The 15639-nt window shown below is 44.7% G+C and overlaps 1 protein-coding gene across 4 annotated transcripts in view; it reads right to left on the reverse strand.

Annotated features, from left to right (window-relative positions):
• The window catches only part of LOC121280933 (dynamin-1), a 242029-nt gene that overhangs the window by 170652 nt on the left and 55738 nt on the right, over positions 1–15639 (reverse strand). For all 4 annotated transcript variants that reach the window (XM_041193376.1, XM_041193375.1, XM_041193377.1 and 1 more), the window contains exon 2: positions 10045–10118. In XM_041193376.1, the coding sequence (XP_041049310.1) occupies positions 10045–10118 (74 nt within the window). The remainder of the gene's footprint in view (positions 1–10044; positions 10119–15639) is intronic.

A 15639-nucleotide genomic window follows, 5' to 3' on the forward strand; every position in this document is an offset into this window, starting at 1 on the left:
GTCTATCTGTGCCCTCAGCTCTGCTTGTTCCTGATCTCAGCCTCCCTTCCTTGTGAGCAGTTCCGAGTTGTTAATCACCCTCCCAGGTGGCAGCTTGTCCTAATTTTGCCACTTGTAGGTTGCAACCTTTGCTCCCTTGCACCATTCCTCTGTCAATTCCAAAAGTATTGTTCAGACAAAACAGATCATCTGGTCATTATCACATTGCTGTTTGTGGGAGTTTGCTGTGAACAAATTGGCTGTCGCATTTCCCAATTCCAAAAGTGGCTACATTTCAAAAGCCTTTCATTGGCCGTAAAGTGTTCTGGGATGTCCCTTGGTCAGGAAAGATTCTATATAAATGTAAATATTTCCTTTGTCATTTTATTTGGGCTGGATAATGTTCTTGTGAAGCACCTTGGGAAATGTTATGTTGTGCAATATAAATGCAAGTTGTTGTTAAATTGCACCTACTGCTCCTTTGCCTATTCCACTAATCTGTGCCTGCCTGCCATTGCTTATCACACTGCTGTTGGCCAAATCCCCAAATGGACTGAAGGGATTTCTTCATTCAAGCTGACCTTAAAATTCATATGGTTTTCATTTGATAGTGCAGCTCCAAAAAATCATGAGCAAATAGTCAGAAGGTAATGGTGTCCATTGTGCAATGGTACCAAAAAAACAGGAACAGTTCCTGTTCTAATTAACCTGTTGAGTGAAGTGGAGTCCGAGTATGCTGTGAACATTCCTTTTCGACAGATGAATTCTCATGGTTTGCAGCGATATCCAAACCCAATTGCAGCCTTATCATCAATCCTGGCCTTCTTTAATCCTACACCTTAGAAGGCCCCTGATCTATCTGAGGAGGCGGAATGTTATTGTTGCTTTCGTTCCAAGCTTGCAGGCTAGCCTTCCAAATCTACTGAATCACAAAAGCTCAGAGTTAACTTGTAAAAAGGTACATCAAATCCTACACCATCGTATAGGATGAAGAACATTTGATGTAAATGTTCCCATGGTAACAGAAAGAGGTCCAGAAGCAAAACAGCACTGTGGGGGGGAAGGGGGGGGGTGGGGGGTGGTGGGCAGTGGGTGTTAAAAATGCCTCCATGAGAGGGAAAAAAGGGTATGTGTGCGCCAGGACAGTTTCACACTCCCACTCCTCTAAACATGGACTTCCTCTTCTCAGCCTTACTGGCACGGGGAGAGGATTAAGCACAGGCACCGAGGGAGGGAGAGAGGTTTTAAAAATAAAAATCACAATATAAACATACATACTTCTGGAGCTAGTTGAGATGATGGGAACTGCACAGCAGCAGGAATCAACACCATCACGGCAACAAAATTGTGCAAGGAAAATGTCTTAATGCCTCAATGGGAGTTATTCTCCGTGTCCTGGCCAATATTAATCCTTCAAGTTAACTTAGATTTGTATATCACCTTTTAATATAATAAAACCTTGCAAGGTGCTTCACAGGAGCAGTATAAAATAAAGTACAACGCCAAGCCATATAAGGAGATATTAGATCAGATCAAAAGTTGTTTGGCAAGGTAGTTTTTATGGAGAGTCCTAAAAGGAGGAAAGTGTAAGGTAGAGAGGAAGAGAGGTGTAAGAAGTCCAAGATCAGCCATTATCATACTGAATGGCAGAGCAGGTTTGACAGGCCATTTGATCTACTCCTGCTTCAAATTCTTGTGTTCTTGGAAGGGTACTCCAGAGCCTGGGGCCTAGGCAACTGAAGGCATGATACCAATGGTGGAGCGATTAAAATCAGGAATGCTCGAGAGGTCAGAATTAGAGGAGTGCAGATATCTATGGGTTGTCAGCTTGGAGGAGATTACAGAGATAGGGAGGGGCAAGGCCAGGGAAGGATTTAAAACCAAGGAAAAGAATTTTAAAATCAAGATGCGGTTTGACGGGGAGTCAATGTCAGTAAGTGAGCACGGGGTGATAAAGGAATGGGACTTGGTGTGAGTTAAGACACAGGCAACATGGTTTTGGATGAGCTCAGGTTTATGAAGAGTAGAATATTGGAGCCACGAGCGCATCAGATTAATCAAATCAATCAACATCCCAAAAACACAAATGATCTGGTCATAATCACATTGTGGTTTGTGGGGTCTTGCTGTGTGCACATTGGCTGCTGCATTTCCTACAATGCAACAGTGACAACACTTCAAAAAGCACTTCATTGGTGCAAAGTGCTTTGGGCATTATGAGGTCATGAAAGGCACTATATAAAGTCAATTTTAATTTGTCCAGTGATTCATGCCTCTCCCTGAAGTCAGTACACTCTTGGGTTTGTCAGCAACCTCTGAAATCAGAGACTTCAGCTGCTGATCAAACTATTGAACGTTTAGAAGAGAAGGCATACACCGGCAGCTTATTATCGCATAGTTCCAGCGATGTGGAATTTGACACAGGCTTCAAGGAAGAGGAAAACTGACTAATGGATTCCTGTAACTTGGTCTCAGTGCAGAGGCCCACGGTTAAACCTCAAGGAGGCAGAGCACAAAAAAAAAACTTGAAACAAGCAGAGGAGCTACAGTGAACAACTGGGTCATGGGAATATGCCTAAGACTGTAAAACACAGCTTCACTCCCCAATCAGCGGTCCCATAGGGAGCATCAAGATTGTTAAAAGGACAGGTACCCATTCACCTGGTCACCTAATTAATTCGCATGCTGAAAGTCTTCATCAACTTAATAACCAAAACTCTGCTGCCCATTAGTGAGTGAAGGTCCCATTAAGGCCACAACAAGGTCCCATTCACCTGTCGGGCCTGTGCCAGCTGACATACATTGGCTCCCAGTCAAACAATGCCTCAATTTTAAAATTCGCAACCTTGTTTTCAAATCCCTCCATGGCCTCAACCATCCTCATCTCTGTAACCGCCTCCAACCCCACAACCTTCTCTGTTATCTGTACTCCTTTAATTGTGGTCTCTTGAGCATCCCCAATTTTGATCACTCCACCATTGGTGGCTGTACCTTCAGTTGCCTAGGCACTGCGCTCTGGAATTCCCTCCCTTCACCTCTCAACCTCACTTTCCTACTTTAAGATGCTCCTTAAAACTACCTTTTTGACCAAGCTTACGGTCATCAGATCTAATACCCCCTAATGTGACTTGGTGTCATATTTTGTTTAATAACACGCCTGTGAAGCACCTTTGGATCTTTTGTTATGTTAAAGGCAATATGTAAATACAAGCTGTTGTTGTCATCCAGCATTTGTGTATCCATTAACCGAAACGAACATATCTACTTGGCACCTCACGAACACCAGATGCAATTAACAATTTTGAAGTGTAGTTGTCAAAAACTTTCCTGGGAAATCGCAGCAGCCATTTTACATACAGCAAAACTGCATCATCAGAACTGAAGCAAGTGGCTAGTTAACATGGCGGGGGTGGGGGTTTTGATGCAGGCTAAGTGTTGGCTGGAATACCAGCTTTTCTTCAAGGTGCTCTTAGCGCCCACCAGAAGAAGCAGGTCGGAATTTTCCCGTTAGCATCTCACCTCGGAGTCGCTACCTCTAACAGTGCGGAAATCAGTCACGGATGATCCAGTTGCAACCTACGTGAGCTCCGTCTCCTACTTACTGTTGAGTACCCCACTGTCAAGCGGTGCCACCTTTTGGATAGGGCATTAAATTGAAGTCCCCATGTGTACTCACAGACAGGCATAAAAGACTCCATAGCATGACCAGTATATGAGCTGGGAAGTGCTCCTGATGTCCTGGACAATATTTATCCCTCAAATCAACAGCACTAAAATAGGTTGTTATCTGGTCATTGCTTCGTTCCTATATGTGGGAGCTTGCTGTGTACAAATTGGCTGCTACATTTCCTACATTACAACGGTGACTACACTTCAAAACTACTTCGTTGGTTGCAAAGCATTTTGGGATGCACTGAGGTAGTGATATAAATGCAAGTTTTTGTTGTGAAAAAACGAAACATGCTTTTGGGTAGCAATTAACAGCTGTGTTTTAGATTTAAAAGAAGTTCTGGAAATAGTCAGCAGGTCAGGCAGCATCTGTGGGAAGAGAAACAGAGTTAACGTTAACACATCTCTACCTGAAACATTAACTCTGTTTCTCCACAGATGCTCCCAGACCTGCTGAGCTTTCCCAGCATTTTCTGTTTTTATTTCAGATTTCCAGTATCTGCAGTATTTTGCTTTTGAAACAGTAACTTTTTTCCTCTTCACACAGGGATCTCACCCAACCAACAACCCGTCCCCCAAAACACAGACCTTAGGGCAAGTCGTCAACAATCACAGCAGGGGGCATGAGAGAGGCCATGATCAGCAGAGGGAGGGTCAAGGCCCCTCTTTGAGGGGCTGGATAACGGGTTCAATGGGGGAAAAACACTGCTATGGCATAATATGATATTGCTTTTCAGTTACTGTTGTGGAGATGGTATTGATTACAGAACGTGATTGTTAAAGAAGTCTTCATAGTCTTCTGCATGTTAATAGAAAGCCTTTATTAACTACTTGTAACTATATACAAATATTACAGTAAAGGGTGCAGATATGAAGCTATCTCCATCCTAGGTCGGAACATCCCTGGCCAACACCACATTGACACTAGGTCTAGGTCATGTGCCTTCTTACATCACTGTGTGGGCGGTACCATACTCAGTACCACATTAACCCTGTATGTATCAGGCCCTTCTACAACTCTCCCAAATCTTTACCCCAAGGATATACAGTAACTTAAGTTTGCTTCAAGTCTTACTTTGTTCTAAATCTTATGCATTTATCTTATTGCTACAACCTTAATGCTATTCCAATATTATTGCTATTACAGTATTAGCATTAACAACATTCTCCCTACCCCATGTCCCCACTTCAAGGCCTGGAAGTTAGAGGTTCAGGCGATCTGGAGGCCTTATATCTCGTTCGCCATTCCATCAGAAGAGTGGTAGGCTCTGGTCCCTGCTGTTGGCTTGGAGGTTGGACTGGCATTCAGGTTTGATTTCGTCCTTTTCTTCCATTGCTTTATGTTGAACCACGCCTGGTCAGTTCGGCTGCGGTGTCAATGCATTGTTGCTGTTACTCTCGATCGTTTCTTGCAAGGTGAAAGAAGATGATATTCATCCCCTTGGCACTGCTTTTTCTTCTCTTTCTATGTGGGCTGTCTGGAAGCCCTCTGAGACAGAGGAAGAGTGTTCCTGTGGTGAGAACAAGGTTGAGCGGTATGCTCGCCTCTGCTTTTTGGTTGTTGATGGTGTTAGACTGCTACCCGGTTGCAGCATCCCATGCGGCTACAGCATGCTGGCTGGGAGTTGCAGTGTGTGCACAGTGGATGATGCATCAACCAGCTGTACCCTCATTGTTGTTGGAGGTAGAGGCTTCTCAGAATGCTGAACATTCTCTGGTACCACGTTCGCTTGGAGTCAGAGGATTCGGGATTAGTGACGGGTTCCTAATCCAGTTTCTGACTGGATTAGTAAAAGGGCTTCTCAAGACTTGCTGCGGCCTGGAAGTGAACAAGGATTTAACTCACTCTTGCAGGCTGTGCTGAAACTGAGCTTCCAAGGGAAGGTTGTGTGGAGTCTTCACTGCTGTAAAACTTCTGCCTTTAGCTTCCAGGCTCTTCCCTCTGGAGCTTCTTCTGGTGAATTTTCTCAGCAACTGCAGCTTCAGTTGGGGAGCTCCTTTCGGTTCAGAATCCATTGAAGATGTCCTTTTTCTCAGTCTTTCAGTATTACTGGGAGGACGAGGGTTTTTGATCTGGAGCTCGCGACACGTTGAGATGGTGTTGGTTACAGAACGTGGCTGTTAATGAAGTCTTTGCAGTCTTCTGAATGTTAGCAGCAAGACTTTATTAACTCCTTGGAACCAAATGCAAATATACAGTAAAGGGTACAGGCATTTGAGCCATCTTCACCTGTAGGTCCTAACATCTCCGGCCAACACCACACTGACCCTAGGCCTGGGTCATATGCCTCCTTACATCACTGTGTGGGTGGTACCGTGCTCAGTCCCACATTAACCCTTTATGTGCCAGATCCTACTACTACGGTTATTTCATGCCTAAAAAAGGAATACCCTGGATTTAATCTACATTGCTGGTTTGTGCGATTTCCTCAAATTGTAGACAATTTATGACACAGTAGGCTATTCAGCCCATCGTATCCATGCCAGTCCTCTCACAATGACCGAGAGCAGCTGAGGCAGTAGCAACAGAGACACTTAGACTCCCTTGAAGCTTGGCGGAAGGAGCAGGCGACTGACACATACCGAAAAAGGTAAAAAATGGTCTGGGTGTAAAAGGAGGTAGAACTAACGCAGCCCAACAATAACTGGGTCCGGTTATTGTGCAATTTGTTTAGAACTACACTTAACGAAATGCGGGCTGCTCATTGAACATCTGCTTCTGCGCAAAACAGCTGGCGTGCTCGAAACATCTCCCTTCTGTCCTTAGCCCACAGGACTGTAGCCCCAATTCTGACTAGCTCCTACATCAAGGATCGAACCTGGGTTCTTCCTGGTCAGTGCTACAGCAGAGGGAGAGCTGGATGGAAATGATCTAAGCAATAGCCTCCAGTACTGTGTAGCTGAAACTTGAGCTGTTGCTTTAAAAAGGAGCCAGCCAAGTGCAGCGATATAACGAGCCATGAGAGACCCAATCTTGGTCTGGAATTAGAATCAGTTACAGTACTTGTACCCGTCCTCTCCAGGTGTCTTTGCATTCAGCAGAAGAAAATCACTGCTTTCTTCAGGAAAGAGTGTAGCCTTAGTTTATCTCAAATCAATAAACACAAAGAGGCCACCATTTGACAGACAACACAATCCCCCAAAGCATTGGGTCAATCGTCAGAATAAAATGGTAGAGAGTGTTCGGGATGGAGTCTCCCAGAGGCCCATGTTAAAAGGCCCACGGCACAGCTGTCCTGGGAGATTGAGAGCTCAGTTCTCCTCTGCACTGTAAAGCACAAAAGGGTTAGTGTCTTCACACTGGAAAAGGCTTCTCTGTTGTGTGTCTCAACAGTTAGTGTTTCTGCTGCGTCAGCTGTTTTAGCACAGCTCTGTAATTGGCACGGGGAAAATTCTGCTGCTCAGTATTAGTAATAACTTCATATTCACGTGTCAGAGCACCAAACTAGTCAGAGTTCAGCACTGAATGGACAATTTGACTTTAGAGAGAAGAGAAGCAACACTGTAGCAATGATGTGGGAAATGGAAATACTACGCGAGGGGGAGGAATTCACCCTTGCGAGGCAGAGAGCGTGACGCAGTGTTAAGGCCCAGTAGAGGGAGCTTTGTTCTGTATCTGGTCTATACTTTTCCAATATGGCTTCCAATATATGAATGGGAGCTTAATGTAACAGATGTGTGCCAAAACTAATAGAAAAAGGGCCTTTTTATTATAAAACTGGACTCACGACTGCAAAAACTTTAATTTGCTACAGAGCTGCTCATTAAATTAAAGTTCCTGTTGGCTCTGTGGTTCTACAGGAAATGTGCAAAGACCTTTTTGTTTAAGCTGTGAACGCAAGAAACGGACCTACACACATCCAAAATCTCTCATCCCCAAAACACCCTCCCCACCAAAAACACCCACTGCTCATCCCCCAAACGCCTACCCAATTCCCCCTCCTCATAACACCATATCTGCCCAAAACATCCACCCAAATACCCTGTCCCCCCAAAAGACCCACCCAACCAACACCCCATCCCCCCAAACACTCACGGCAGAGGACAAGGGAGAGGCCACAATCAGCAGAGGGAAGGTCAAGGCCTTTCTCGAGAGGTCAGATGACGGGTTTGGTGGGGGAAAGCACTCCTTTGTGGTATAATACGGTATTCCACCCTATAGTAACTATCTTGTGCCTAAAAAGGAACACTCTGGATATAATCTACATTGCTAGTTTGTGTAACCTCCTCACTGAAATCATTTAAAAAAATGACATAGAAGGTGGCCATTTGACCCATCGTGTCTGTGCCTGTCCTCCCACAATGACCAAGAATAGCAGAGGCAGTAACAACAGAGACACTTATCTTCCCTGAAGCTTGGCAGAGGGACCAAGTGACGGACACATACTGAAAAGATAAAAATGGGCTTGATATAAAATGTTGGGCTGAATTAGCTCTCTCTCAACAACTGGGTCAGGTTACAGTTTAACTTACTTAGAATGACACTTAACGAAGTGCAGACTGCTCACTGAACATTGGCATCTGCCCAACACAGCTGGCATGCTTGAAGCATCTCTCTTCTGTTCTTAACCTGCTCCTCACCCACCCATTTTTTCCTGGCTCTATACTTGTTGACCATGTTCATCTCCTACAGTTCTGAGAAAGGGTCACGGACCTGAAAAGGTTAACACAACCGACAGATGTTGACGGACATACTGAGCTCTTTTCCAACCTCCTTCTGTCTTTACTTCAAGATTTGAAGCATCATAGGAACAGGACTTGAGACCATTTCACTGCCACCAAATGAAACTTCAGCAGATCTGAGACCTAACATTCACAGCTTTCTTTTCCCTTCTTGATGTAAATGTAATAAGAACATAAGAAATAGGAGCAGGAGCACATCCCATCGAGCCAGTCATTATGATAATGCTGATCTTTTGCTTCAACTCCACTTTCCTGCCCATTCCCCATATCCCTCGTTTCCCTGAGACCAAAAATCTGTCTATCCCAGCCTTAAACGTATTCAAAAATGGAGCACTCAACTCTTGGGGGCAGAGAATTCCAAAGATTCACAACACACAGAAGAAATTTCTCTACATCTCAGTCCTAAATGATCAGCCCCTTAACCTGAGACTGCATCCGGGTTCTAGGTTCATCAGCCATGGGGGAAACAACCTCTCCGTGTCTACTCTGTCAAGTCTCTTCAGAATCTTGTCTGTTTAGAGAGATCACCTCCCATTTTTTCTAAACTGCAGAGAATATAGACCCAACTCAACTTTCCATCATAAGACAACACTGTCGTCCCAGGGATCAACCTAGTAAACCTTCACTGTTCCAGCAAGTATCTCTCTCTCTCTCTCTCTCTCTCTCTCTTCAGGTGCCATGCCCTAAGGAGGTCATTGGTCACCATGGACCTCCATGTTAATCTTACTCTGGATTGTCTTCATTGATGGTACATTTATCCAGTTTGCAAGGCTCTTTAGGAAGGTAAAATGCAAGTACACCTTTCCTTAAATATGAAGAGCAAAACAATGCAAAGCATTCCAGGTCTAGTCTCTCCAAAGTCCCAATCAACTGTAGCAAGATTTTATTGCTCTTATACTCCAAACCCCTTGCAATAAAAGTCAACCTGCCATTTGCTTTCCTAGTAACGGGAACTGGTTTGTGCTCCTTGCCCAACAGAAAGCTGAAATTCTTGGGCTGAAGTGATGGCTCGGTTACGAGAAAATCATTTTTCTAGGCTTTCTGCACAGTCAGTCTTCCTATTCTAGCATCAGGTAAAGATCGCCTCAGCCTCACTGGGTTAGTACACCTTGGTAAATGTCACATTAATAAAAATACGAGCTATAGGCACCCCCAAAGTTGAGAGAATTCGCTCTGACCAACCCTTCCCCCCCCCCCATTCTGAGTCAAAGAGGAAAAAAGTGTCACAAGGAGAGGGTATTTTAATGCGGTGTACAGGGTATATGATAAAAGCAAAATACCGCGGATGCTGGAAGTCAGAAATAAAAACATAAAATGCTGGAAAAACTCAGGTCTGGAGAGAGAAACAGAGATAACACTTCAAGTCCGAATGACTCTTCTTACTTATGTAGGGTATATTGTTTGCTCATGTGATCACAGAAATGTGGCGCCCCAGGCAATGGTGGGACATGGGATTGAATCAATCACCTCACACTGGTTTTTACTGTCTCGGGTTGCCAAAGTGGCAGTTTAACACCCTGCAGAGAGATTAAAGTCGTGAAGCTAGAGGGAGCCTTGGGTATCATGGGCCCGTGTTAGTGGGTGGTATCAGAACTGCAGTGGGGGAGGTGGGGCCAAGGGCAGAGGTGAGCAGCACAGACACAGACAGTCAGGCAGACAAAAAAGGGAGAAACTACCTCAGTGGGATACAACATTCATCTCGTCACTCCATACCTGTCGGAGAGTTAATCAGCTGGAGAACGAGGGGCCTCCTGGTCACAATCCCAGATCCACGAGGAAGGAAATCCCTGAAAATGAGAATTGGAGACATTTGAACATCATTTCGCAAAAAGATTCACAGCTAGGAAGAAAAGTATCAAAAAACAATACAAACTGTATCTCGGAACTTGCCATGACCTTTGTCCACAGGCCAGAATTTTGAGGACATCAAAACACTTCATACGATTTCCACACAAAATCCTACTAAGAGTTTCGTAAGGGTTACATCTCTTCCACGAGTCATTTTCTCCTCTCGACCACGCACCAGCTATTAATCAGACAGGAAGGCTTGCTTCCAGACCCCTACCACTGCAACTCCTAAAAAAACGTTAGCTGATGGTACAAGGGCTACTGCAGGTTTAAGGTTTTGGGCAAGAGATATAGGAGGGAGGGGCAGAGGAGGTGGGGATGAGGTTATTTTTAAAAACGCAGCCAGTGGTTACGACGTGATCTCTCTGTTTATACCACCCTTGTAGGCAGAGGCAATCAATGATTTCAAAATGAAATTGGATCGGCACTGGAGGGAAATAAACTTGCAGAGCTATGAGGATGGGGTGGGTGTGGAAATGAGACTGACTGGATTGCTCTGCAGAGCGCCAGCATGGAACTGATGGGCCAAATGACTTCCTTCTGTGCTATTATGACTCTGCACAATCTGAAGAGAGATGGAGAGGGAATGGGGACAAAGCAGCCCACTCGAGTGGCGCCACGTCCACAAACATTCACTCCCTCCACCACCGACACACAGTAGCAGCAGTGTGTATCATCTACAAGATGCACTGCAGGAATTCACCAAGGCTCCTTAGACAGCACCTTCCAAACCCATGACCACTACCACCTAGAGGGACAGGGGCAGCGGATAGATGGGAACACCACCACCTGGAAGATCTCCTCCAAGTCACTCACCATCCTGACTTGGAAATATATCGCCGTTCCTTCACAGTCACTGGATCAAAATCCTGACACTCCCTTCCTAACAGCACTGTGGGTTTACCTACACCACATGGACTGCAGCAGTTCAAGAAGGCAGCTCACCACCATCTTCTCAAGGGCAACTAAGGATGGGCAATAAATGCTGGCCCAGCCAGCAAAGCCCACATCCCGTGAATGAATTTTTAAAAAATTGACTTTATGCAATATGGTAAAGCAAGTGGTAATGAAACAGCACCCGCTCTCTACATCTCTCCCTATTTACATTGGCTTCCAACGGTCAGAGCAGCCATTTTATTCCACCCATGAGTGGCACACCTGTCTGAATACATGTGTCTCAACCACTGGTCGGGGGAGGACTTGGAAGCTACACTGTATGAGACAATGAAGGTCTATGACCAGTGCCTCAAGGATATTGCAGAAGCAAACAGGCTGTTTGTATATACAGGACAATTCAATAACATAAAAACAAGAAATACAATTCTTTCTCTGTATCAGGTTGTGGACAGACATCTAGAATGTGTTGTCCAGTTTTAGCCACCTCACATGATGACAGGATATCTTCGCTAACAAGATAAGCTTTGAGAGTTGGGTCTTTTCACTCCAAAAAAGTAAAGACCTCAAGAAGATTTGATAAAATAAATAGAAGGTTTAGACTTGGTCTAACTGGGTATCCTCCTCAAGCTCAATACCCTCAGGAGGACCCAAGAACACAAGTGCAAGTAGCATTAGCAGAGAACTAGATCAGATTCTAGGAGGCACTTTATACAGCGAGTTGATACTTTATAGGTCAAAATACCAGCTCATGCACTGAGTGGGGATTCACTACAAACACTCAAAACGAAGACAGACAAGTTCCTGAGAGTGGTCAGCATAACTACTTATAGAAGGTAGGAAGGGAGGGGCTAAATGTGTCACCAGGCCCCTGTGGTTTCCCCAAACTTACCTGACCAGAGAGAGATTGGGTTGACCAGGAAACCTCCCATTTTTTTTAAACTTGGCTTAAGGTTTTTCTTGCCTCTCCCAAGAAATGGCAATGGTGATCCATCAAGTTCACCTGAACGGACAGACAGGGCCTCATTCTAATGAATCATCCCAAAGACAGCACCTCCAACGACACAGCACTCCCTCAGGAGTGCACCGGAGGGTCAGCCTAGATTTTGTACCCAAGTCTTTGAAGTGTGACTTGAACCTGCCACCTTTTGCCACTAACCCTACCCAACCACAGATGGAGCCACCATTCACCCACTGGACTATGGGGCAGCATTGTTTTAGAAAATACTTTGATGGGATCAGAGGGGGTGGGAACTGTAGGACTTTCTGGGTGGATATGACTGGCAGAAATGCCCCATCTGAGTCAACCTAATGGGAGTTCTCAGTTTCCCGGCACATAGACTGGCAGGAAAGAAAGAAAGGGACTCCGGATGATGGACTGCACCAGTACATGACCGCCATTGGCGTACAGAGGGATGTTCGTTGTTACCCTGGAAACAGAATCTCATCAGGTGTATCAGGAGTTTTTAATTATTCATCTTTGTTGCCTTCTACTTCTGCACTGCTCGTTTTATTCAACGACTCACATCTTTATAGTTCCTTTAATGCAATAAACCATCCCAAGGCACAATATTAAACAAAACATGACCGAGCCACATCAGCAGATATTAGGGCCAATAATCGGAAGCTTGGTCAAAGAGAGATGGTATGGAAAAGCATCTTACAATAGGAAAGAGCAGTAGAGGTGGAGAGATAGAAAGAGAGGGGATTCCAGACCTTCAAACCTAGGCCGTTGAAGTCAGGGCCACCAACGATGGAGCTACAGAGTGTCCATAAATGAGAAAATGTTAATACATGAACATACAAAAAGCTGAAATGGAATTTTACAGTCCATCTCTGCTGCTTAATTTGCCAGGATCATAGTGCAAAATTTATTTTAAGAAACGTTTCCTGCAGGAGATAATATTTCTGATTCTCCTTTTGGATGGCTCCTGTTGAGGAAACTCATTTCAACTGAGAGCTTCCTCACTCTCTGCTGTCTCCACAAGATCGACTCAGAAGGAGCAGTTCTGCCAGTCACATCCACCCAGAAAGTCGTAGAGTGCCTGCCCACTCTGATCCCATCAAACCTCTTCTTAAAATCATTTCGGCCCCAAAGTCCATCCTTTCCAAGCGACACTCAAAGTTTTCATAGTTTGAGTCCCAAATTCGCCTTTCACTAATTTGAGCTGATGTCCCCTTGTCTGTTGGCCGTAGCCCGATATCTACACCATTTAGTTGCCATGAAATTCCTGGGAGATGCTCCACTCCCGCTATACTTCCAGCAAAGTAAGTTCAGCAAAATGGAAATATCTCCAAAGATTTTCAGCTGCCGAGAGATTAGTTTTGGACCATCTTCAGCACTCGGACCATGTGACTTGGGGTGATGGTCAGAGACTCCATGGCACTATCTTGAAGAACAGCAGGCGAGTTATCACTCGCCTGCATCCAAATCAATATCTATTCCTCAATCAACATCACAAAAACAAATTATCTGCTTATCATCACATTGTTGTTTGTGAAAGCTTGCTGTGCGCAAATGAGCTGCCACTTCTCCCAGCTAATATCTCCTTACATGGCTCGTTATCATTCTTTGTTTTATAATGCTCCTGGGTGTTAATGTGCCAATCACTTTGTTAAAAACAATTGCTAGTTAAACAGGTGATGGGCATTGGTTATCCCATCTAAATAGAATAAAAAGATATAACTGGAACAGTGTGTGGAAGTCAGTAGCACTGAGGAGTTGTCTTGAAAATAAACCAGCTTGAACCAAAAGACCAGCCTGGATTAATTCTTCCACTACAATCTCTTATTGTGAGTAACACTAGGAAGCACCTTGGGACAGTTCATTCTGTTAAAGGTGCGATAGAAAAAAAGTTATCATCAATGCTCACCAATTGTTGGATCCATTTGTTTGGACCAGATTGATTCCTGACATGTCCCGTGGGGAGAGATTGTGCAGAATGGACCTACATTCTCTGGAGTTTAGAAAGATGAGAGGCAATCTCATCGAAATATATAAAACACTTAGAAGACTTGGCAGAGAAAATACTGACAGGCTCTTTCCACTGGTTGGATGGTCTAGTACTAGGGGGCATAGCCTCAGGATAAGGGTCTGTCATTCAGGGCAGAGAGGAGGAGAAACTTCTTCACTCAGAGGATTGTGAATGTTTGGAAATCTCTACCCTAAGAAGCTGTGGAGACTCAGTTGTTGAATATGTCCAAGACAGAGATCAATAGACATTGGAACTCAGAGAATCGAGGAATAGGAGGATTGGGTGGCAAGGCGGAGCCGAGGTCAAAGAGCAGTCATAGCCTTTCCAGATGTTGGAGCAATATGACAGAGTGTATGATACCACTCCTGTTATGTACTTATATCCATTTTTCAATAGTAATCTACCTACACGCCTCGTAGGCTTAGGGAGAATTGTTGGGGTCTCTTGGAATTGAAGATTGATCTCTGGGACACTGTGAACGCAAACCCAGAAGATAAATCATAGGAATATTAAAGAAAGTAATTTTCATTGATAATACTTTTATAAGTAATGAAGCAAAGGTTAAGGATGAGCTGTTTAACTGAGAAGCATGTTTGGAGGCCAGTGATCATGTGATGAAACCTTTGTGAACACATCCAACCAGATCAGTTTGTGGCTAATGTAATCTGGGGATCACATGACCTCTTGCTTCAACTGTCCCACCCCCACACTCCCACGATTGGACACCTGTCCATGTTTGCCCTGCCTCTCAGGCCAATTAGAAAGCCAATTGGATGACTTGATTGATGGTCAAAAACCACACCATTTGCAACGTCTCATAACTGTTCCGAGAAAATGAAAGAAAAGTTGTTCTTCCTTTAACCACATGTTTTTAATTCCTACCAACTCCTCCTCCCCTCCCCCACCCTGCCCTGCCCTGAAGTTGCTCATAGCAACGGCCAGGAGATTAATCTTCAATTACTTTGAGGCTCCAGGACAAGCAATGCAACCCATGTAGGCCCTAGAGCATAATACAGGGCTTACCTTGCCATTCCTCAGGTACATCCGTCCAACAGGTGAAACATCTGGAACAATGGCATAATCCATCCTCACTTGGAAAGGTGGGAGATTATGAGTGTCCTGCCAAATGCAGGAGAGACTATAGGTCTGATTGAACAAAAAGCTATCAGGTAGGCCGGAGGTGCCATAGAGAATTGACAGCAATGGTGGGGCATTTTGAGGATTGACTCTCATCAGACAAGAAAGGATCTAAGGTCACCCCGCCCATTTCCCCCCCCCCCCCCACCCCGTTACCATGGCAATGGAAACCAGCAATCGGTCTACAGGCCTTCAGTAAGTCAGCAGTATAAAGCAGAGGCCCTGTTGCTTAGGCTTCTAACAAGAGATGATTTGGCAACACACATGAAAGTAGCAGCTGCCAGAACAAATTTGCAAAGGCAGTTTAATTCCAAGGGCCTGGTGCTGACAACAAGCCAAAATGGACCTACTCCAAGCTCACAGGTCTGTCCCATCACCACCACTCGGGCAAACATCTGTGTTTCTACATTTGTATTCCTCCGAGAGGTTTCATCAATAAACCTCCCCTGTCGCC

The sequence above is a fragment of the Carcharodon carcharias genome, chromosome 8 (assembly GCF_017639515.1).
Source record: "Carcharodon carcharias isolate sCarCar2 chromosome 8, sCarCar2.pri, whole genome shotgun sequence".
Lineage (NCBI taxonomy): Eukaryota > Metazoa > Chordata > Chondrichthyes > Lamniformes > Lamnidae > Carcharodon > Carcharodon carcharias.